Source organism: Hyperolius riggenbachi, chromosome 8 (genome assembly GCF_040937935.1).
Source record: "Hyperolius riggenbachi isolate aHypRig1 chromosome 8, aHypRig1.pri, whole genome shotgun sequence".
Lineage (NCBI taxonomy): Eukaryota > Metazoa > Chordata > Amphibia > Anura > Hyperoliidae > Hyperolius > Hyperolius riggenbachi.
The window spans coordinates 123978791-124000861 of record NC_090653.1 but is presented as its reverse complement, the minus strand read 5'-3'; the positions used below and the strand labels follow the sequence as shown (position 1 = coordinate 124000861).

The 22071-nt window shown below is 42.6% G+C and overlaps 1 protein-coding gene across 2 annotated transcripts in view; it reads right to left on the bottom strand.

The window, feature by feature from the left end:
• The window catches only part of MTM1 (myotubularin 1), a 131745-nt gene that overhangs the window by 5315 nt on the left and 104359 nt on the right, over nucleotides 1–22071 (bottom strand). For both annotated transcript variants that reach the window (XM_068251021.1, XM_068251020.1), the window contains exons 8-13: nucleotides 20918–21067; nucleotides 12163–12351; nucleotides 11246–11431; nucleotides 4193–4399; nucleotides 1961–2053; nucleotides 536–649 (exon numbers count right to left, since the gene is read on the bottom strand). In XM_068251021.1, the coding sequence (XP_068107122.1) occupies nucleotides 536–649; nucleotides 1961–2053; nucleotides 4193–4399; nucleotides 11246–11431; nucleotides 12163–12351; nucleotides 20918–21067 (939 nt within the window). The remainder of the gene's footprint in view (nucleotides 1–535; nucleotides 650–1960; nucleotides 2054–4192; nucleotides 4400–11245; nucleotides 11432–12162; nucleotides 12352–20917; nucleotides 21068–22071) is intronic.

Genomic DNA, 22071 nt, shown 5'->3' with positions numbered 1-22071 from the left:
TTTATCTGTGCATTACATATGTGGCAAAGGATGCACTTTTACAATTAAAGGACTTCGTTGATCAGTCAGGCTCCTCCCTCTTTCTCCGGTGTAAACATATGGTCACTTTTCACCTTCTAAGCAAGAGTCACTTTTAAAGAGTTATAAGTGTTAGTGCTATAGTGTTTTAAAGTATTATGTTACAGAGCATTATTTATTTAAAGTTTACCTGAGATGAAAGCCATCTCAGGTACCATACTTACCTGGAGCTTCCTTAAGCTCCCCTGAGCCCGCTCAGTCCCTCGGTGTCTCTCCAGAGGCTCCTGTCACCCGGAATACAGCCCGAAAGCCTGGCCGAGTCGTGCATGTGCGGCCTGGTGCACCCCCCATCTAGCTTCCGTGGCTTGGAGCGTTCTACGCTTGCCCAGTACTACTGCGCTGGATGCTTCCAGGGACGGGAGTGTGATGGGTTCACTTTAATGCACACTATGAGGGGGTGGACTGTAGTCCTGCTTCAACACAACAGACAATCACATTTGCATATAGGCTTGTTTACCTCTTTTTCCCGAACAGATTCACAATTAAACAAGAATGAACCGAATCTGCAGCTGTAAAGTTGGTCCAGGATGGTGATCAGAAAATGTTCATTAAATTCAAATGCTGTTGGAAACTGAAAAAGATATCTATTATCACTACAATGAGAGCAAAAGAACTCTCTATACAACAGCTTGATGTAGTGTTTCTTTTCATGCCTAATTATGCTACATAATCGAGACAGCAAGACTGAAGTCTCACGCTCCCGTTTCTTACTCACGCTCCCGTTTCTTAGTGGATAAAGTTTGGTACCATGACCTGATAAATTCCAAACTAACTTCATAGGCCTCACATCAAGAGCCAAATGTATGAGTACCCTCCTCCCCCAAATGAACCATTCAAAGTTACACCAGTCCTTGAAAATGTCCACCAAGTAGATTTTCCTCCTACAAGCTACAAATTTGCTCTTGTGACATGGCCCTTACCTCAAAGTACTTTTCTACATACCATACAGCTTCCTGAGCCTTGCTATTGGCACATTACTGTTTAGACAGTCTTCCCAGCAATCTTGAGGCAAAAAGGCAGAGTATGATATGCGTACAGAGGACACAACCTGCTTGTACAAAGGGGTTTTGCCTTTTATCTATTAAAGTCTCCCCCAATTGCTAACATTCTGCTTACCACAAAAAAAGAAGCCAAAAAATGTTCCTAATGTGCAGATCTGCAACTATTAGGAAGATAAATAAATTGAGCATACCAAAGACGGTGGCTATCCAATTCTTATTAACTGGCAGCTAGAGGTTTCATCTAAATTTTTACCCCTGGGTAAAAGGAGAAATGTAGGAGTTTTTACTCATCACTACATACTAGTGTGCTGGAGCTTTTGTAAGTAACCTCAAATAGATAATTTTGCAACTGAGGTATTTTCACACGTCTGGTCCAACATGTGCACAGTCAGGCAAGATAGACGATTGCCTCTACTCCCCTACTCAAGTGCACTTGAGACTGTATAAAGCAGGGGTTCCCAAACGTTTTGGGTCAAGGGCCGAGACAACATACTTCAGACTGCTGGGGGGCCGGAGTATACATACAATTATGTCTTTGGGGCCCAGACAGTGAAGAATACCCATGTGACAACCTGAAGTCAAATTGGACTGCAGTGTCACCTGATGTGGAATTTGATTGGAAACCAGCAAATTACTGCTTTTTGGCTACCATGTGGATGCGTGGTGCCAGCACTGCTATTCTGTTCGTGGACCACCAATATTTAAAGATTAGCTAACCGCATCTAGAAGTAATACATTTTGTGTGTGGGGGGCCAGTAAAAAAAAGCCTCAGGGGGCCGCATTCGGCCCGTGGGTCTTAGTTTGAGGACCACTGGTATAAAGTATTGGAATGACAGTAACTGTAATAGCGTGTTGCACAACCTTTTCTCCCATTTTGTTACCTGCTTTGACATCTGCCACACACAGTCAATGAACTGGACGAAGATTGGGGATCTGTCAGCATCAGCATGATTTTTATCACCATGTCCAATTCTCTAAAACAGAAGAAGATGGATAGTTAGGCGCTGAATGCTTGTGTAGAGTTACAGACAGATTACAGAATTTTGCCTTCATAAAAGAGAAGGTTTTCAGGTTGGAGCGAGCATATGAGGTGCCCCCTAATGCATCACTGCTGAATATGCAAATCATCCCTTTCTTGCCCCTGAAATTTAAACACACCTCCAGAACCACTGGAATGCAATGATGTGTCAGCTTGGTAATTGTACAGAGCCATACTAATAATGGTTCTGGACAGGTTGATCCTCATAATTGCAAAGCATGGATTAATGTGGCTCTATGGGGCAGGACTTGAAACACCTAGAGTTACAGATTTCCCAGCAAGCTCATGGTGTACCAGAACACCTGGGAAAGTGTAAAGGGGCTAAAAAGGTCTAAAACCTTATACAGTGATGTGAAAAACTATTTGCCCCCTTCCTGATTTCTTATTCTTTAGCATGTTTGTCCCACTTAAAATTTTTCTGCTCATCAAAAAACGTTAACTATTAGTCAAAGATAACATAATTGAACACAAAATGCAGTTTTAAATGATGGTTTTTATTATTTAGTGACATGGCCCTGTGTGAAAAAGAAATTGCCCCCTGAACCTAATAACTGGTTGGGCCACACTTAGCAGCAATAACTGCAATCAAGCGTTTGCGATAACTTGCAACGAGTCTTTTACAGCTCTCTGGAGGAATTTTGGCCCACTCATCTTTGCAGAATTGTTGTAATTCAGCTTTATTTGAGGGTTTTCTAGCATGAACCTCCTTTTTTAAGGTCATGCCACATCTCCTCAATAGGATTCAGGTCAGGACTTTGACTAGGCCCCTCCAAAGTCTTCATTTTGTTTTTCTTCAGCCATTCAGAGGTGGATTTGCTGGTGTGTTTTGGGTCATTGTCCTGCTGCAGCACCCAAGATCGCTTCAGCTTGAGTTGACGAACAGATGGCCGGACATTCTCCTTCAAGATTTTTTTGTAGACAGTAGAATTCATGGTTCCATCTATCACAGCAAGCCTTCCAGGTCCTGAAGCAGCAAAACAACCCCAGACCATCACACTACCACCACCATACTTTACTGTTGGTATGATGTTCTTTTGCTGAAATGCTGTGTTACTTCTACGCCAGAAGTAACGGGACACGCACCTTCCAAAAAGTTAAACTTTTGTCTCGTCGGTGCACAAGGAATTTTCCCAAAAGTCTTGCCAATCATTGAGATGTTTTTTAGCAAAATTGCGATGAGCCTTAATGCTCTTTTTGCTTAAAAGTGGTTTGCGCCTTGGATATCTGCCATGCAGGCCGTTTTTGCCCAGTCTCTTTCTTATGGTGGAGTCGTGAACACTGACCTTAATTGAGGCAAGTGAGGCCTGCAGTTCTTTAGATGTTGTCCTGGGGTCTTTTGTGGCCTCTCGGATGAGTTTTCTCTGTGCTCTTGGGGTAATTTTGGTCGGCCGGCCATTCCTGGGAAGGTTCATCACTGTTCCATGTTTTTGCCATTTGTGGATAATGGCTCACACTGTGGTTCGCTGGAGTCCCAAAGCTTTAGAAATGGCTTTATAACCTTTACCAGACTGATAGATCTCAATTACTTTTGTTCTCATTTGTTCCTGAATTTCTTTGGATCTTGGCATGATGTCTAGCTTTTGAGGTGCTTTTGGTCTACTTCTCTGTGTCAGATAGCCCCTATTTAAGTGATTTCTTGATTGAAACAGGTGTGGCAGTAATCAGGCCTGGAGGTGATTACAGAAATTGAACTCAGGTGTGATAAACCACAGTTAAGTAATTTTTAACAAGGGGGCAATCACTTTTTCACACAGGGCCATGTAGATTTGGAGTTTTTTTTCTAACTAAATAAAAACCATCATTTAAAACTGCATTTTGTGTTCAATTGTGTTATCTTTGACTAATAGTTAACGTTTTTTGATGAGCAGAAACATTTAAATGTGACAAACATGCAAAAGAATAAGAAATCAGGAAGGGGGCAAATCGTTTTTCACATCACTGTATGTGAGTTGAGAGTTCTCAATTTTCAGTATTATGCATAAACAAACTTGTGTTCACACATGTGTGAGAGTATAATAGGATGGACATATCTAGGGTACATTGACCGTATTTAACAACAGTAGAAGTTATTTACCGATGAGAACTTGTGTCCAAAGCTAATCCACTCTTTCTGTATCAACACTTCAAAGCCGGTTATGGTCCTGTAGTAACTGTCCAGCATAAGCATGGCCAGCGAGGTTAGCTGTGCTGTCCTGTCCCAGCCATCACTGCAGTGGACAACCACAGAGCTCTTTCCAGAAGCCACTTTATCTGCAACCTGAATGGCTCCTGTTAGGACCAACTAAATGGGGAGGAGAAAAAAAAGTTAAGTAATGTATAACCGAAAAAGATGTTGAAACAAATATAAGACAATCTCAGCAAATGGAAACGATCAATGACAGACCTGACAAATTACATATGCTGATGTCCATCAACAATGCAATACCAGGAGGTGCAAATATACAATCAATAAACACTAGGTCTTGTAAAGATAATGCATAGCAAGAAGATTCAGAGTGAATGCTTGTAAAGTGAGGCTTTCAAAACACACATTCCAGGAACATATGTTCTCTATATAAAGTTTCAGGCAGGGAGCACACTTTTTCTGCACACAAAGTGTGTTTTTATGCAGGAAAATGCACATTTTTTTCACAGCAGCTGATGTAATTGATAGAGAAAACTGACAAAATGTGCAGTGTCATCATGCAGAATGTCAGTTTTTCTGCGCACGAAAAAAATATGAACTGTGAACTAGCCCATTGAATAACAAGAGTTCTCAGTTTTTCTGTGCAGAAAACGCGCATGAGTTAAGATTCCTTTCACACGATGCAAATTGCACTGTGATGCTATGCAACATCACCGCAACTTAGCAGAAAACTGGCCTTGCATGGTACCTTTGCAGTGCGGCCATAAAGTGAGACATACAATACAGTAAAAGCATGCCTCGCTGCCACTGTAAATGTGCTCGTTGCCCTGTAAACACACTGCATGCTGTGTCTCCCTATGGAATGCACTGCACCAAAAACAATCACAGAGGACTATCATTGCATTGCATTATTATATCCTGTGAAAGGAGCTTAAGGGCTACTTCACACTGGGCGATTTTTCAGTAATTTGCTGATGGCGATCAGCAAAATGCTGCTGCTAATGCAAGTTAATGGTAGTGTTCACACTGTAGCGATCACCAGTGATTAGCGATTTGCTGATGGTGCATGCAGCATTTTTGGAGCGATTGCATTTCAGAATTAGAGAATCACAAAACGCAATCACTCCTAAATCACTTTCCTGTACAGTGAAAAAGCAGCTTTTTGCTGATTTCTGGCGATCAGCAAAATGCTACCAAACTGCGACCAATGTGAACTAGGGTATTCGTTAGCATTTAAACAGTGTCTGTAGACAATTTCCAAACAATTCAGATACAGCTGATAGGATCATACTTGTTGGTATTGAAGTGAGAGGAATATGGGGACTGCCATATTTATTTCCTTTTAAACAATACCACTTGCCTGGCTGTCCTCCTGATCTTTATGGCATGTGTAGTATCTGAATCCCACACCTGAAACAAACATGCGGCAAGTACAGTCAAACATCTGATCTGCATATGCTTGTTCAGCGTCCATGACTAAATGTATTAGAAACAGAGGATCAGCAGGACAGCCAGGCATTGTGCATTGTTTAAAAGGAAACAAATATGGCAGCCCCCTTATCCCTGGTCAGTTACAATACAATAACATTTCTATAGCGCTTTTCTCCCATAGGACTCAAAGCGCTTAGGCTCTCTCAGATTCAGTAATTAGTAGGATGAAGTATTCACACAACAAAAGTTATATTTCTGCAAATGCCAGACTGAACAGGTGGGTTTTCAGTCTGGATTTAAACACGTCCAGGGATGGAGCTGTCCTGATCTGTTGAGGTAAGGAGTTCCAAAACGTAGGGGCAGCATGACAGAAGGCTCTGGGACCAAAAGTTTCCAAGTGGACTCTGGGTATGACTAGATTATTAGAACCTGTGGATCTGAGAATGCGGGGATTGCTACGCAGCTGTAACATATCTTTCACGTATCCAGCAGGGCTGTGGAGTCGGTCCAAAAATCCACCGACTCCTCAGTTTAGGATTCCACCGACTCCGACTCCTCAACTCCGACTCCTCTAATTTGCATATTACAATTTTGTTGATTAAAAGTATGTAACATGAAATTCGTCTCTTAACTGCCAACGCTTAGGAATTTTACAAGACAACTGAAGTGAGAAGTATATGTAGACTACTATATTTATTCCCTTTAGACTAAAACTAGTCCTTGGTAAGAGTACTTGTAAAAGGTACAAACCGGAACAAAGAACATCTATCAGGCCCTAGGCAATGTAAGTGTGGGTACATGTAAGAATGATGTGCAGGTACTCTGCAGGGGAATGAGGAGATTCTTCCTCTATTACACATTCTTCATGCACAATCTGAACAAGGTTTATGGGTGACAGACAACACCTCTGTGTTCAATGTGCACAGCATTCTCAGTGGATTCCCTGCAGCTCTGTGGGGAGTGCATATGTAGAGTATAATACTACTGTGTGACAAAGTAAACCTGAGACAGATGAAGTTAAAGTTTTATACATACCTGGGGCTTCCTCCAGCCACCTTCAGGATAATCAGTCCCTCGTTGTCCTGCTCCACCACCTGGATCTTCTGCTATGAGTCCAGGTACTTGAGCCAGTCGGGCGTAGTGCGCATGCACACACTCCACCGCCAGGAGCATACTACACCTGTGCAGCACTATTGCGCAGGTGCAGAATGTTCCTGGCTGTGGGAGCGGCATGCGGCCGGACAACGCTGACTGGCTGAATTACCAGGACTCATAGCAGAAGATCCGGGTGGTGGAGGACAGCGAGGGACTGATTAGCCTGAAGGGGTCTGGAGGAAGCCCCAGGTATGTATAAAACTTTACTTTTCATCCGTCTCAGGTACCCTTTAATTTGTAGTCACCAAACCAAATTTTAACAACATATTAAATTATTTGATTTCATCAGCAAAGGGAGTGCCTACATTTGCATAAATCAGCATCAGTGCAGAATTATTTCCATCTCATTGACCATCTCTATTAGTGACACAGCTACACATCAGTCTTTATTCTTACAGCATAGATGTTATTTAGTATATATAAGAGATTCCTGTGTACACATCATATATACAGTCACAATCAGATATGTATATCTGACCTTAAAAATACGGGGACTGCTTTATTGAAGCAGCACAAGTAACTAATTTTGATTGGTTTATTTCATTTTTGTGGACTAAGCACAGCTATTACTGTATATATACTGTATATATACACATTATTTTTAATGACTATTATCTGAGAAATAGAACATTTTATCATATTTTCTATTTTAATTACAGTTACAAATTCATTAGGAGTCGGAGCATTTTTTCCCGACTCAGACTCCAGGCACCCAAAATTGCCCGACTCCACGACTCCGACTCCACAGCCCTGGTATCCAGGGCCTAGATTATTCAGGGATTTAAATGTCAGTAGGCCGATCTTGAATAGGACCCTCCATTCTATAGGTAGCCAGTGAAGGGAATGCAGGACTGGCGTTATGTGGCAGTGACGGGGTTGGTTGGTTAGCAGTCTGGCAGCAGTATTCTGTATCAGCTGTAGGCGGTACAAGACCTTTTTTGGAAGGCCAGTGTAGAGAGCATTGCAGTAGTCCAGTCGGGATGTGATGAAGGCGTGGACTAAGGTTGGCAGATCTTCTGGGGGTATGAGGTGCTTGATTTTTGCAATGTTCTTCAGGTGAAAATAGGATGATTTCACCACAGCAGAGATTTGAGTTCTGAAGTTTAAATCCCCATCAATTAGAACTCCCAGGCTACGCACATGATCAGAGCTGCGTAGATCCGTGCCTCCTATTCCCAGTGGTGAAGACTGCAAGTTGTTTTGTTATCATGCTCTGCCCTCCAATCAGAAGGACTTCAGTTTTGTCTGCATTTAGTTTCAGCCAGTTGTCATTCATCCATTGCTGTAGTTCACGTAAGCAGGCGTTTATAGTTAGAGTTGGGTCTGTCACACCAGGCTTGAAGGAAAGATATAGTTGGGTGTCGTCTGCATAGCAGTGGTATGTCAGGCCATGTTTTTGGATTAGTTTTCCCAACGGTAGCATGTAAATCGTGAAAAGCAGGGGAGAGAGGATTGAGCCCTGGGGCACCCCATACTTAAGTGTTACAGGGGTGGACAGGAAGGGCCCCATAGACACTTTGTGGGTTTTGCCACTCAAGAAGGATTGGAACCACTGAAGTACTATGCCATCAATGCCGCAGTATTCCTGTAGCCTGTTTATCAAGATGTCATGGTCAACTGTATCAAAGGCTGCAGAAAGGTCTAGCAGTATGAGGATCGAGCACTCTCCTCTGTCTCTTGCCATGAGCAGGTGGTTGCATATTTGGATGAGGGCAGTTTCAGTGCTGTGGTGTTTCCTGAAGCCAGACTGGAATGGGTCATAACTGTTATTTTGTAGGATTCTGGCTTCTAGCTGGAGGTATACAGCTTTTTCAATTAGCTTGCCCAGAAAGGGGAGGTTAGAGACAGGTCTGTAGTTGGTCATTGCATCTGGGTCCAGGGAGGGTTTTTTGAGGAGAGGCCTGATGATTGCTTTCTTTCAGTAAAGCAGGAAATATCCCTGATTGTAAGGAACAGTTAACAATTTTGAGAAATACCGGTACAAACAGGTCAGGGCAGTTTAACATGAACTGTGTTGGGCCAGGATCCAGGTCACAGGTAGTTGCCATTTAAGTGACAAATAGAAATGAAGTGAATTTCTCCCAAAGTAAAATGAGCCATGTTGTTTTCTCCTATGTTGTTGTCACTTACAGTAAATAGAGGAAATATGACAGAACCAACAGGTTTTGGACAAGCCCATCTCCTCATGGGGGATTCTCAGGGATTTCTTTATTTTCAAAAGCACTTGGTGAATGACAGTTGCTCCGTCCAACTGGCAAAAAAAGTGTACGGTGAGCATGGAGGCTGACCAGCATTTAGTCAAATCTTTTTCAGGGAGTGTCTTTATAAAGAATAAAGGCCATGCTGAGAATCCCCCATAAAGAGATGGACTAGCCCAGAACCAAAAGTAAAAACAAAAAGTCAGTTTAACTTACCTGGTAGGGCTGCACGATTTTAGGTAAAAATTGAAATTGCGATTTTTCTCTCAAAAATTGCGATTTCGATTTTTTTCACTTTTTTTTTTCCAAATCGAGCTTTGGCACTAAATTCACTATGCCCCCAGTATAGTTTAGCCAGATACTGCGGGCGGATGATTGCTTTAAGAGAAACTCTGACTCTTGAACTTTATCCCAATCAGTAGCTGATACCCCATCACAAATGGAGTATCAGGGGGCTCTATATGGCTGATATTGTGGTGAAACCCCTCCCACAAGAACAAGAAAAGTAGTACTCTTGGCAGTTTGCTGTCTGTGAACCTTGCTGCATTGTGGGAAATAGCTGTTACCAACTGTCAAAAACCATGCAGCAGCTACTGTCAGCAGTGTTCACTGGTGTTCCTTTTTTAAGAGCCGGGCAGCGGGGGCGGTTCATGTGAAAGCAGCGGGGGGCGGTTCACGTGAAGACGATATAGTTATCGTCACTATCTGCAGTTTTCAGAGTGCCCGCCAGCTGCCCGCACGCTTGTCTAGCTGCACCACTGTGCGCCGATTGGCCAGAGCCGCCAGAAGCAGTGAATATGTATTGTGGTTAATGAGCAGGGGCGGGTCCACTCGAGCGAGCGGCACACAGCTTTACCAATCGCTGGATAGCGATGGAATGACGGCAGCGGTAGGCGGAGCTGTACAGAGCGTACAGCTCCGCCTACCGCTGCCGTCATTCCATCGCTATCCAGCGATTGGTAAAGCTGTGTGCCACTCGCCCGAGTGGACCCGCCCCCCCCGCTCATTAACCACAATACATATTCACTGCTTCTGGCGGCTCTGGCCAATCGGCGCACAGCGGAAGGCGGGCCAGACAAGCGTGCAGGCAGCGGGCGGGCACTCAGTAAAAACCGAGGATACTGACGATCACCAGATCGTCTTGGCACGAACTACGGTTTCGGTTTTGAACCGAAAAACCGTGCAGCCCTATTACCTGGAGCTTCTTGCAGCCCCCTGAAGTCATCCTGTGCATGTGCCGCGTCCTTCCGTCACCCTTCAGCCAGCAGTGGCAACCCCCTCAAAGCTGGGCAGTCAAAGGCTACTGCGCATGCGCAGCCCCGAGCCTCGTGCACCCAGATCGCGATCCCACTGCCAGGAGCATTTTGCGCATGCACATTAGCAGCTTTCCCGTACTACACATGTAGGGTGCTGCCATGCACGGTGACGCGATGAGGATGTGTGTGGCCAGCCAGCTTTGAGGAGGTCACCAATAGTGGCTGGAGGGTCGCGGAAGGAAAGCGCGGGCACTGGATGACTGCAGGGGGCTGCAAGAAGCCCCAGGTTAAGGGGCCCACACAATGGTCGATTTCAGCCATTGATCGATTCTATAGAAATCGATCAGAAATCGATACTTTCAAATCAGCAAATCGATCGAATTGAGAACGATTTCGATCGATTTGATCTGACAAGATGGAAAATCTAGGTCGATCTGCTGCTGGCAGCAGATCGATGGCCCATAGAGTTGCATTGGATCTAATGGTGCAATAATGCATTCAGATCGATTTTCAATAGATTTCCAATAGATTTTATTCTGAAATGAAATGTGTGGCACACATCAGACAGATTCCTGTCAGATTCGACTTGACAGGCATCTGACAGAAATAGATCTGATGGTTAAATCTGCTGCAAAGCTCTAAGTGTATGGCCACCTTTAGTTAAATTGCTTTTTTGTAGACTTAAAGAGAAACTACGACCAAGAATTGAACTTTATCCCAATCAGTAGCTGATACCCCCGTGCATAACGTGTGAGAGAGACCTGCTGTAGCTACAATGTTCCTTATGTGGATTGTGATTACTGCTCACACAAATACATGTTCCACATTACAGGTTAGCCTGGATTCCTACCTTTAAATAAATAAAACTCCTATCAGAAACTTTCACTTCAGGTTTGCTTTGCCTTTAAGCAGCGACCAATACATACAAAAATATTCAGAGCAACACCAAATCACTATTTTACCTTGATATGTTCAAGCCAGTGTGTAGACTCCAGGCTTGAAAGCCAATGAGACTCTTCGACTTGTGGATAGACTATATCTTTCAGTTTCTTCAGCGATTCCCTCATCACATGAATATTATGTATATCCAAGAACACTAGCTCTGCGAAGGGGTACGTGTCATCACTCTCATAACCGCCTCCTGTGGCCTTTAGAGATAAAATGATATACAATAACAACAAACAGTTGCCAATACTGTGACAATCAACTTTTCAGGGAGCATAGAATATATCTGCATCGTGCATCATGCAATAGGCATCAGGGGTTCACAAGATAGTAAAAAAAATAAAATAAAGGTTTTTGTCTAAACAAGGTAGGTAATTGGTATTTAAAGTGAACCCAATCAGAAGATGACCTTTATTTTCAAATAAAATATTGGCGCCATGCATTGTGATAGGGACATAATTTAAATGGTGTAATAACGGGACAAATGGGCAAATAAAATACATAGGTTTTAATTATGCATGTATTATTTTAAAGCTATAATGGCCGAAAACTGAGAAATAATGATTTTGTTTTCCATTTTTTTCTTAATATTCCTGTTAAAATGCATTTAGAAAAACATAATTCTTAGCAAAATGTACCACCCAAGGAAAGCCTAATTGGTGGTGGAAGAAACAAGATATAGATAATTTCATTGTGATAAACAAAGTTATTGACAAATGAATGGGAGGTGAAAATTGCTTGGATGCATAAAGTGAAAAATACACTGAAGGCTGAAGTGGTTAAGATAATACCACATTCATGCATCCTCCATGTGTACTGGCTAGAATACAAAGCCAATAGCTATCATAAAAGCCTTGCTCTACCACAAATTAACTCCTTAGAATAGAGGGACATTAAGTAGAACTGTCATATGTCTTGCACAAGCAACTCTTACCTTATTGGCCACGGCATTTACGCTTGGCCTGGCATCATAGATTGTCAGTTTAGATGTTTGGCCACTGGTTTCCTTAATAATTTCCAGGTACCGCTCATCATCCTTGTTCCGTTTGCCACTCATGCCCACCAGAGGTTGGCTGCACCTCATGATGACAGATTGGTTTTCTGGATGTACCCAGGACAAAACCTGTATGGGAAATATCTAGTCAGTCTTGATTCTGTGAAACAGATCTCTAAATAGCTGAAAGCAGACCTGAAGTGAGGGGCATATGGAGGCTGCCATATTTATTTCATTTTAAACATTGCTAGTTGCTTGGCTGTCCTGCTGGTCATCTGCCTCTAATACTTTTAGCCATAGACCCTAAACAAGCAGGTGTGTGATTCTGACACTACTGCAGCCAAATAGATCAGCAGGGCTGCCAGGCAACTGGTCTTGTTGAAAAGGAAACAAAAATATGACAACCTCCATATACCCCTCCTGGTCCCAAAAGTGCGGCCATTAACTTTGCTGGGTAAACTTATACCTGAGACATTAAAAAATTCCAGCTTAAGAGGGTAAAATATTGGAGTTGACTTGTACAGGAGGCTGACTTATATTAGAGGATATTTTTATTGAATCACTACTTGTTTCTCTAGTTGGTTTATAAAGAGTCTGGTTGACTCTCACCAAACACGAAAAAGTACTAAATTATCCTACCCAAATAGGGTTGGTAATTATGAATATGTTGCAATTTTGATGTCTATATGGAATATGGAGTTTTCTTGTTATGGTTTTAACTACTGTTGTTCATAAATGTAATCTATTTTAAGAGGTTATAATAAAAATGTTAGGATTTTAACTAAAAACATATGACTTAATTGTGAAATAATTACAGTGCATCCGGAAAGTATTCACAGCACATCAATGTTTCCCACATTTTATGTTGTTACAGCCTTATTCCAAAATGGATTAAATTAATTTTTCCTCAGAACTCTACACACCACCCCATAATGACAATGTGAAAAAGTTTACTTGAGGTTTTGGCAAATGTATTAAAAGTAAAAAAAACCTGAGAAATCACATGTACAGTGGAGGAAATAATTATTTGACCCCTCACTGATTTTGTAAGTTTGTCCAATGACAAAGAAATGAAGTCTCAGAACAGTATCATTTCAATGGTAGGTTTATTTTAACAGTGGCAGATAGCACATCAAAAGGAAAATCGAAAAAATAACCTTAAATAAAAGATAGCAACTGATTTGCATTTCATTGAGTGAAAAGTTTTTGAACCCCTACCAACCATTAAGGGCTCGTTTCCACTAGTGCGGCGTGCGTCTCGTAGACGCACGCCGGCACTGAGCGGGTGGGCGGGATCGCAGGCGATTCCCATCAGCCGTGCCATGCACGGCTATGGGAATCGCAGCCTCCGCCGCAAATTCTGTGGGGGTTTCCGGCCGAATCGCTACTGCAAGCGATTCGGCCGGCGGCGCCGTTATCCTCTATGGCAGAGTTTCCCCGCGCGATTTGCCTGCGGGGAAACTCTGCGGATTCGCGGCCGTTTCCGCGAGAGTGGAAACGGGCCCTGAGAGTTCTGGCTCCCACAGAGTGGTTAGACACTTCTACTCAATTAGTCACCCTCATTAAGGACACCTGTCTTAACTAGTCACCTGTATAAAAGACACCTGTCCACAGAATCAATCAAGCAGAGACTGTTCTGAGACTTTTCATTTCTTTGTCATTGGACAAACTTACAAAATCAGTGAGGGGTCAAATAATTATTTCCTCCACTGTACATAAGTGTTGACTAACCAGCTAGCTCATGGTGACCCAGAACTCATTGGAGTGTGTAAGGGACTACAATGGTCCTAAAAGCCCCCTTACTAAGATGTTAAGAAAAACAAAAGTTTGCTTTCTTCAAACGGAAAGAATTTGCGATAATTCAGGTTGGAGTGAGCTTGAGAGGTCTCCCAGTGCATCACTGCTGAATATATGCAAATTAACCATTGTACCCTTAGAAGCTAAACACACCTCCAGAACCGCTGGCATGCAATGATGTGTCAGCTTGTTAATTTGTACAGAGTCATAATAATCCAACATGCATACAGAATGTTTCGGATTGTTTGATCCTCATCAGTGCATGGTATGGATTAATTAATGGAGTACATAAGTATTCACAGCCTTTTCTCAATAGTTTGTCAATGCAGCAATTACAGCCTCAGGTCTTTTTAAATATGATGCCCAAAGCTTGGCACACTTATAAGAATAAAAAAATTGAGGAAGCACATGTACATAAGTATTCACAGCCTTTGCCATGAAGCTCAAAATTGAGCTCAGGTGCATCTCGTTTCCCCTGATCAGCGCACGTATCGTTGCATCGTTGCACGTATCGTTGCATCACCCGTGAGTTGGGCGCCAGGAGAGCCGAATGTTGGCTCTCTCTGCTACCGCAAAACTCCCCAGCGGCAATAGTACTATTCCCCCTCCGAGTTGTAACTCGGGGTCCGGCAGCCGCCAGAGCCCCAAATTACTGTTACGCACCCCGTGCAGCACTACATTGCTGCTATGGGGAGCCTGGTTTAAGCACCCAGCAGTGAGCTCCGTGCGCCGAAACCACCTGCTTTGCCTGATCATCATTAAAGCGGACCCTCAGGGCCCTTTTCCACTTGCAATCGCTAGCGTTCACGCTGAACGCTAGCGATTGCTGAATCGCAATTACCGGCGATTCCCCGACGTTCACCGCCGCGATTTTGCTATGCTATGCACTGCATAGCAAAATCGCGGCAAATATCGCTCCGCCGCGCGTTCGCGTTCCTGACAAAAACGAATCGCGGTAGTGGAAATGACCTACCGCGATTCCTATGTTAAAAAGCAAACTGTAGCGATTGTAAAATCGCTAGCGGTTTGCGCAAACGCGCTGGTGGAAAAGGGGCCTAACCCAAAAGGTCCTCTCTGCTCTAAAAGATACAATAGCATAATAACTTTTAAAGAAAAACAACTTTGTTACAGTGGATAGAAAAAAAAATCCTGCAATAAATCTGCACTGTTTCTACTTCCTGCTTTCAAATTTTAAATCTGCCTTATCTACTGTGGCAGTCATGTGACACAGTGGAAAGATCAAATTACAACTTGTGATTTGACATAAATGAGGGGGGGGGGGGGGGATTTGACAGGCTAAACTCTATATACATACAGGGTGCATTTCTCTATGTTTTCCTTCTGTCCTGTGTAAGAGTCTACTTTAAGATGTGTCTGCAGCTTAATTGGAGTCCACTTGTGGTAAATTCAGTTGATTGGACATGATTTGTAAAAGTATACATCGGTGTATATAAGGTACTACAGTTGACAGTTCATGTAAGAGCACAAACCAAGCATGAAATCAATGGAATTGTCTATAGACCTCCGAGAAAGGATTGTCTCAATGCACAAATCTGGGGAAGGTTACAGAAACATTTCTGCTGCTTTGAATGTCACAATGAGCACAGTGGCCTCAATTATTCATAAGTGGAAGATGTTCAAAACCACCAGGACTCTTCCTAGAGCTGTTATGCTGGGCATACACGGGTCGATCTAGGCCATCTAAACTGAGCGATAATAACCTAAACTGAGCAAGGGAGAAGGTGACCAAGAACCATATGGTCACTCTGTGAGAGCTCCAGATGTCCTCTGAAGAAAGGAGAACCTTCCAGGACAACTAAAACTGCAGCAATCCACCTATCAGGCCTGTATGGTACATTAGCTAGATGGAAGCCACTCCTTAGTAAAAGGCACATGGCAACCCGTCTGGAGTTTGCCAAAAGGCACATGAAGGACTCTCAGACCATGAGACTCAAAATTCTCTGGTCTGATGAGACAAAGATTAAAGTCTTTGGTGTGAATGCCAGGCATCACATTTGGAGGAAACCAGGCACCGCTCATCACCAGGCCAATACCATTCCTGTGTGAAGCAAGGTGGTGGCAGCATCATGCTGTGGGGATGTTTTTTAGCAGCAGGAACTATGAGACTAGTCGGGATAAAGGGAAAGATGACTGCAGCAATGTACAGATACATACTGGTTGAAAACCTGATCCAGAGCGCTTTTGAACTCAAGCTGGGGTGACAGTTCATTTTTCAGTAGGATAACAACCCTAAGCACACAGCCAAGATATCAAAGGATGGCTTCAGGACGACTCTGTGAATGTCTGAGTGGACCAGCCAAAGCCCAGATTTGAATCCGATTGAATATATCTGGAGAGATCTTAAAATAGCTGTGCACCAAAGCTTCCCATCCATCCTGATGGAGCTTGAGGGTTGCTGCAAAGAGGAATAGGCGACACTGGCCGTGGATAGATGTGCAAGCTTTGGGCATCATAGTCAAAAACACTTGAGCCTGTAATTGCTGCCAAGGGTGCTTCAACAAACGATTGAGCAAAGGCTGAGAATACTTATGCACATTTTCTCAGGTTTTTTTTATTTTTAATAAATTTGCCAAAACCTTAGGTCTCCTACCTGATCATGCACCTCCATTACCGTACACCCATCCTATGGATCTGAGTTAACTCGACTTGCCTAATGTCCATGCTCCCATCCAGTGACTGACTAAGCATTAGCTTGTACTCATACTGTGCTGCGTGATCTGGTTTAAGGTGGCCACACACGATACAATAAAATTATTTTACGGCAATTCGATAAAAATGATCGGATCTCCCGAAAAAAAATCGAAAGCTTTTTTTTTTTTCATTTGACTGAAAATTCCGATCGGATTTCCCATTTTTTTTTTTTTTTTAATCGATCCGGAATGCTGGAAATTTTTCTAAAGATTGTATGGTGTGTGTTAGATTGTCAATTTATTAATATACACACCCTAGCAATTTTCTGAGCGTTTCCAATCATTTTTATCATAATTGGGGGAAAATTTTACATGTGTGTGGTACATTGGTCAGATTTTTTTTAAATGTTACAATCAGTCAGAAAATTTGATTGCAATTCTTGGATTGAACAGATATTTAAAAAAATGTATGGTGTGTGGCCACCTTTACATGTATTTCTGTATTGTCTTATTGCTGTATGTCACTCCTAAATATTGTCTGTAACCTTAACCAATGTCCAGCGCTGCGTAATATGTTGGCACTTTATAAATACAATAAATGCATAAGTAAGTAAACTTTCACCTTGTCATTATGGTATGTTGTATGTAAAATTTTGAGGGGAAAAAAATGAATTTAAAGGACAACCAAGTAAAAGGGATATGGAAGGCTGCCATATTTATTTCCTTTTAAAACAATACCAGTTCACGGGCAGCCCTGCTGATGTATTTGGCTGTAGTAGTATCTGAACAACACCACAAACAAGCATGCAGCAAATCTTTTCAGATCTGACAATGTCAGAAACACCCGATATGCTGCATGCTTGTTCAGGGTCTATGGCTAAAAGTATTAAAGGCAGAGAATCAGCAGCGCTGCCAGGCAACTGGTATTCATTGTGGAATAGGGCTGTAACATAACTAAATGTGGAAAAAGTAATGCGCTGTGAATACTTTCCAGGTGCACTGTATAGATATTCCCTTTAAAGCCCCAGAGACAAAGGAAACAAACTGTACAAGTATTAATTGGGATATGGGGAATCCTGTAGTTTTTTTTTTACTTGATTGAAGGGTGCAGGCACTCCTTTGAGGTCTCTCACATGCTACCTGGGTGCAGGCACTCCTTTGAGGTCTCTCACATGCTACCTAGTTGTGGTAGATGGTGTATTCCAAGATCCAAAGTTAAGCATGCAAACTGACTAAGAAAAGTGTATAAATGTGCACGATTGGGTTGCTGAATTGGACAAGAAATAAGCAGTTTGGTTTCATACACCTTCTATGAGCAACAAAATGAAAGGTATAGAGAAACTAATGGGTGCTGTGCTTAAAGATGGATTAGAATAAGGGCACCACCAAAATAAATAAATGCACTTCTAAACTGCTGCAAAGTTTTGCATCTTTCCACAACTTTTTTCTTCAGCACTCCACCTGATGTGCAGGATGCAAATCATCCTATTCACCACACCTTCACAACTATATACACCATGCTATACATTGGAATTCCAGGGATGATGCAAATAAAGGATCTTTAAAAAGTGAACCTTAAGCCAGAAAAAAAATGAGTTTTACTCACCTGGGGCTTCTACCAGCTGGCAGCGGGGGACCAGAGGATTAGTGAGTGGCTGCGAAGGCACAGGACTGCTGCAGGGGGCTGGTAGAAGCCCCAGGTGAGTAAAACTCTTTTTTTCTGGCTTAAGTGTCTCTTTAAGTAACTTTTAATACACCTCCCACCTTCACTTGGAGTTTTGGCTAATCTTTTAGGGCAGGCTGACTTACTGCATTTGTTGATTAGACTATATGTCAGTGGTAAACTTTATGAAAGTAAATGTATTGTGTGTTTATATATTAGTTGCATTTATGCTTACTAACATGCACAGTGAGCTACCTAGCCAGAAAATGAAAAGTTCAACTCAGCACACCACATGGTTCTGCCATTGGTGTTACTGTGTGCTCAGAGAAGTCTCCGTCTGCAACTCCACCATCAAAGGAAGGGAGAGAATGAAGGCAAATAATCCAATGCTTATCACAATCAATTAATGGCAAAGGACCACTTTTGCAAAACTCTGTAAAATCTAAAATTCATATGTATAAAATTTACATTTGTTCAAAATTAAAATGCACTATAAGTTTTCTTCCTATGCTGCTCTCACTTACAGTAGGTTGTAAAAATCTGACAGGTGTTGGACTAATCCATCACCTTATGGAGATAGACTAGCGACAGTTCCCAAGTCCAACATCCAAAATAATGTGCAAGAGAGTAGGGAGGCTGCTTGACAGCATTGCATAGATCCCTTTCATACAGTGTTTTTGTAAAGAATAAAAGGAAATACTCAGACTCTGCCATGAGTCGGAAACAATCGGTCATGCCCATTAACAGCTGAACTCAAACAATTCAATTGTATCAAATACATAGAATGGATTCCTTTTCGGATCAATTCCTATGGATCTGATTGGTTAGTGAGAATTCACCATTAATAGGCATGACCGATCATTTTCAATTGATTTCAGCAGGATTGTATTGTTAATGGCCACCTTACAGGGAACCTAAGATGAAAAAAGTTGACATTTTAACTTACCTTGCCTCTTCCAGCCCCATATAAATGCCCTGATCCCTCATCATTCTGTGCATCTCCATTCAGCTGCAGCGCCCCTCTGAAAACTGTCCAACTCGTCCAGCCACAGGCTACTGCGCACACGCAGCCCCGTATCTCCTCGATAGCTCTCCTGTGGTCGGGAACATTCTGCATATGTGCAGCAGTCATTTTTACATACTGTGCAAGCACACAACACTTCTGTCCATGGATGCATGACCAGAAGGCTCACGGCCTGAGGCCATGCATTCAGCTGTCAGACGGGCGTTGCAGCTGAACAGAAAAGCTTGGAATGACGGTGAGATCATAGAAGGACTGCGGGGGCCTGGAAGAAAAATGCACTTTTCATAAGTATGTGCACACATGTATTTTAAATCTGACATTTTTTTCCATTATGATGGTCCTTTGGGCTATGTTCACATTATAAAATCGCCAGCACTATCGCAAGCGCTGAGCGATTTGAGCTTTTTTAAAAGCGCTTTTTCCTGCGCTTTGCGCTTAGAAAGTGCTTTGGCTGAGTGATTAATTTTTTCACTTCCGGACATCAGTCAGGAAGTGAACTCTTGTATCCGGAAATGAATAAATACAAGCACTTTGCGACTTCCCTATACCTTCCATTAAGCCAAAGTGCTCAGAAAATGGTACAGGCAGCGCATTTGGGATTTCAATGAAATTGAAACGCTCATATGTGAACACTCGCATAGGAAAACATTGCACAAGCGCTTTTAGGGTGATTTCTAAAATCGAAATGCTCATAGTGTGATCAAGCCCTTAAAGAGTAACTTAGGCATAAAATCTAAAATCAATTCTCTATAAGTAGCGGTTCTACAAGTAAAATGGATGCTAAAGAGGCAATATAAAAGTCTAAAATCAATCTCACCTTTTTGCAGATTGATTTTTATTCCTCATGCCCCCTAGCTCTAATGTGGTACGCAGAGTAGCAGCCGCAAAAGAGAAGTGACGTCACATGCAAATTCAGCCTTGATTGGCTGAAGTCTCTGTCACTCTAGTTGCTGCTAGGGGGCAGGAAGGGGGGCCAGAAGCTGTCCCCTGACACGGTCCTCGGCCCCCCTCCTGCAGTGTGCCATGTCCGCGCTCCAGCTGCATCTTTCTCCCCCTGCATGCCTCCTCGGCATCCCTTCTCCTCCCCGCACTATTACAGAGCAGAGCGGGGAGGGATAAAGCCAGCCCACACAGACTCACCTCCTTATGGTTCCACGTGCTGGAGTTCCCATCTATACTCTGCACTGCCTCCGGTGGTAGTGCAGAGATTATGCACGGGAACTTCAGTGCTTGGAACTATTTGTAGGTGAGTCGGTCTGCGCTGCCTTTATCACTCCCCGCTCTGCTCTGTAATAGTGCGGGGAGGAGAGGGGATGCCAGGGGGAATACTTAAGCATATGGGATCCAAGATGGCCACCACCAGAACTAGAAGTCACTGGATTTTACAAATGTTGTAAAATCTGAATTAAACAGTGGACAGCGCAATACATCTGTTAAGTAAGTAGAGCAAGTAATTATCTACTTGCTTATGTGTTTTTTATTAATACATTGTATGGCTAACAGTTGTTCTTTAAGGATACAAATATTTCTGTGACAGGTTTTCAAAATGAGTCTACATACCGGAATCCTGTTCCTTGACCTGAAGGCAGCAACTTTCCTGAGGTCGTCATCTGTGGCGTGAAATGGGACCATCAAAAGTGGAGGGTATGTATCGCAGAATTCAAAATGATCATTAATGAATGTTAGCCTCCAGTTATTATTTGGCAGACCCTAGTGAGAGAACAAAAAGCCAATTAGTAAATCCACTTCCTGCATTATTTTAATCTTCCCTTGCTGTACTTTGATGAAACCACCACAAGGTGGTGATCCAATCTCACAATATAAACGATATCAAGGACTCTTCAAACAATGTAGTGTGAAAAAGACATGAAAGATATAAATAACAGGCTCAACATTTAACACCGTGATTTGTACAAGTGCGCATAAACCAGGCGGCCCATTGTGCAGTGCCAGTGTGGAGGTCTGCCTCAGCCCTAAGTGGAAATGTACAGGCACAAAATGGCTGTAATCTATTTAATGATAAAACGACTGGAATTGTTAGGAGGGCGGAGTGGCCATTCTGCTGGCAGCGGCTGAACTAACAGACTGACTAAACCTGGGCTGAAAGCCTGGAAGGGACGCTCATACCACATGGAAGTTTTTAGAAAAGAACACAAACCACTTAGCTCTTTGTAAGTCAGGCTCACCATGATGAAATGGAAATTAAGGGCTATATTAAGACATATTACGGTAATTCAGAGGTTACATGATGACAAGCAGAAGAATCACTCAGGGTATAATGCCTTGGTAAAAACAGGTCCATACAAAGTATACTGATCCCTCAACCCTGCATACAACCTGTGGCTGTGTCCAATACGCCACACCTCAGGCTGTTACCTCAGCACCTCACAGATGTTACACTGGCAGCTGAGATTTCAGCAGAATCCACAGAAACGGCTATCTGGCTGCTCTCCAAAAACTTGCAGCGCACCATATAAAGACAGCAATGTATTTATGCCAGAGAGTAAAAACACTCAGTCATGCACTTTCCAGACAAGCACATGCCCCCTACCTACCTGAAAGGGACAGTTTATTTGTAAATTGGCAAGTTCATAGTGATTTGTAATAACATTTTTCTTTATAAAAATGTAATGCAGAGTGCAGCTACATTACACAGATTGCAAAGTATGCTGAGTTTTCTCCTAATAATCCAAGCATGTCTATTGTCCTGAAAC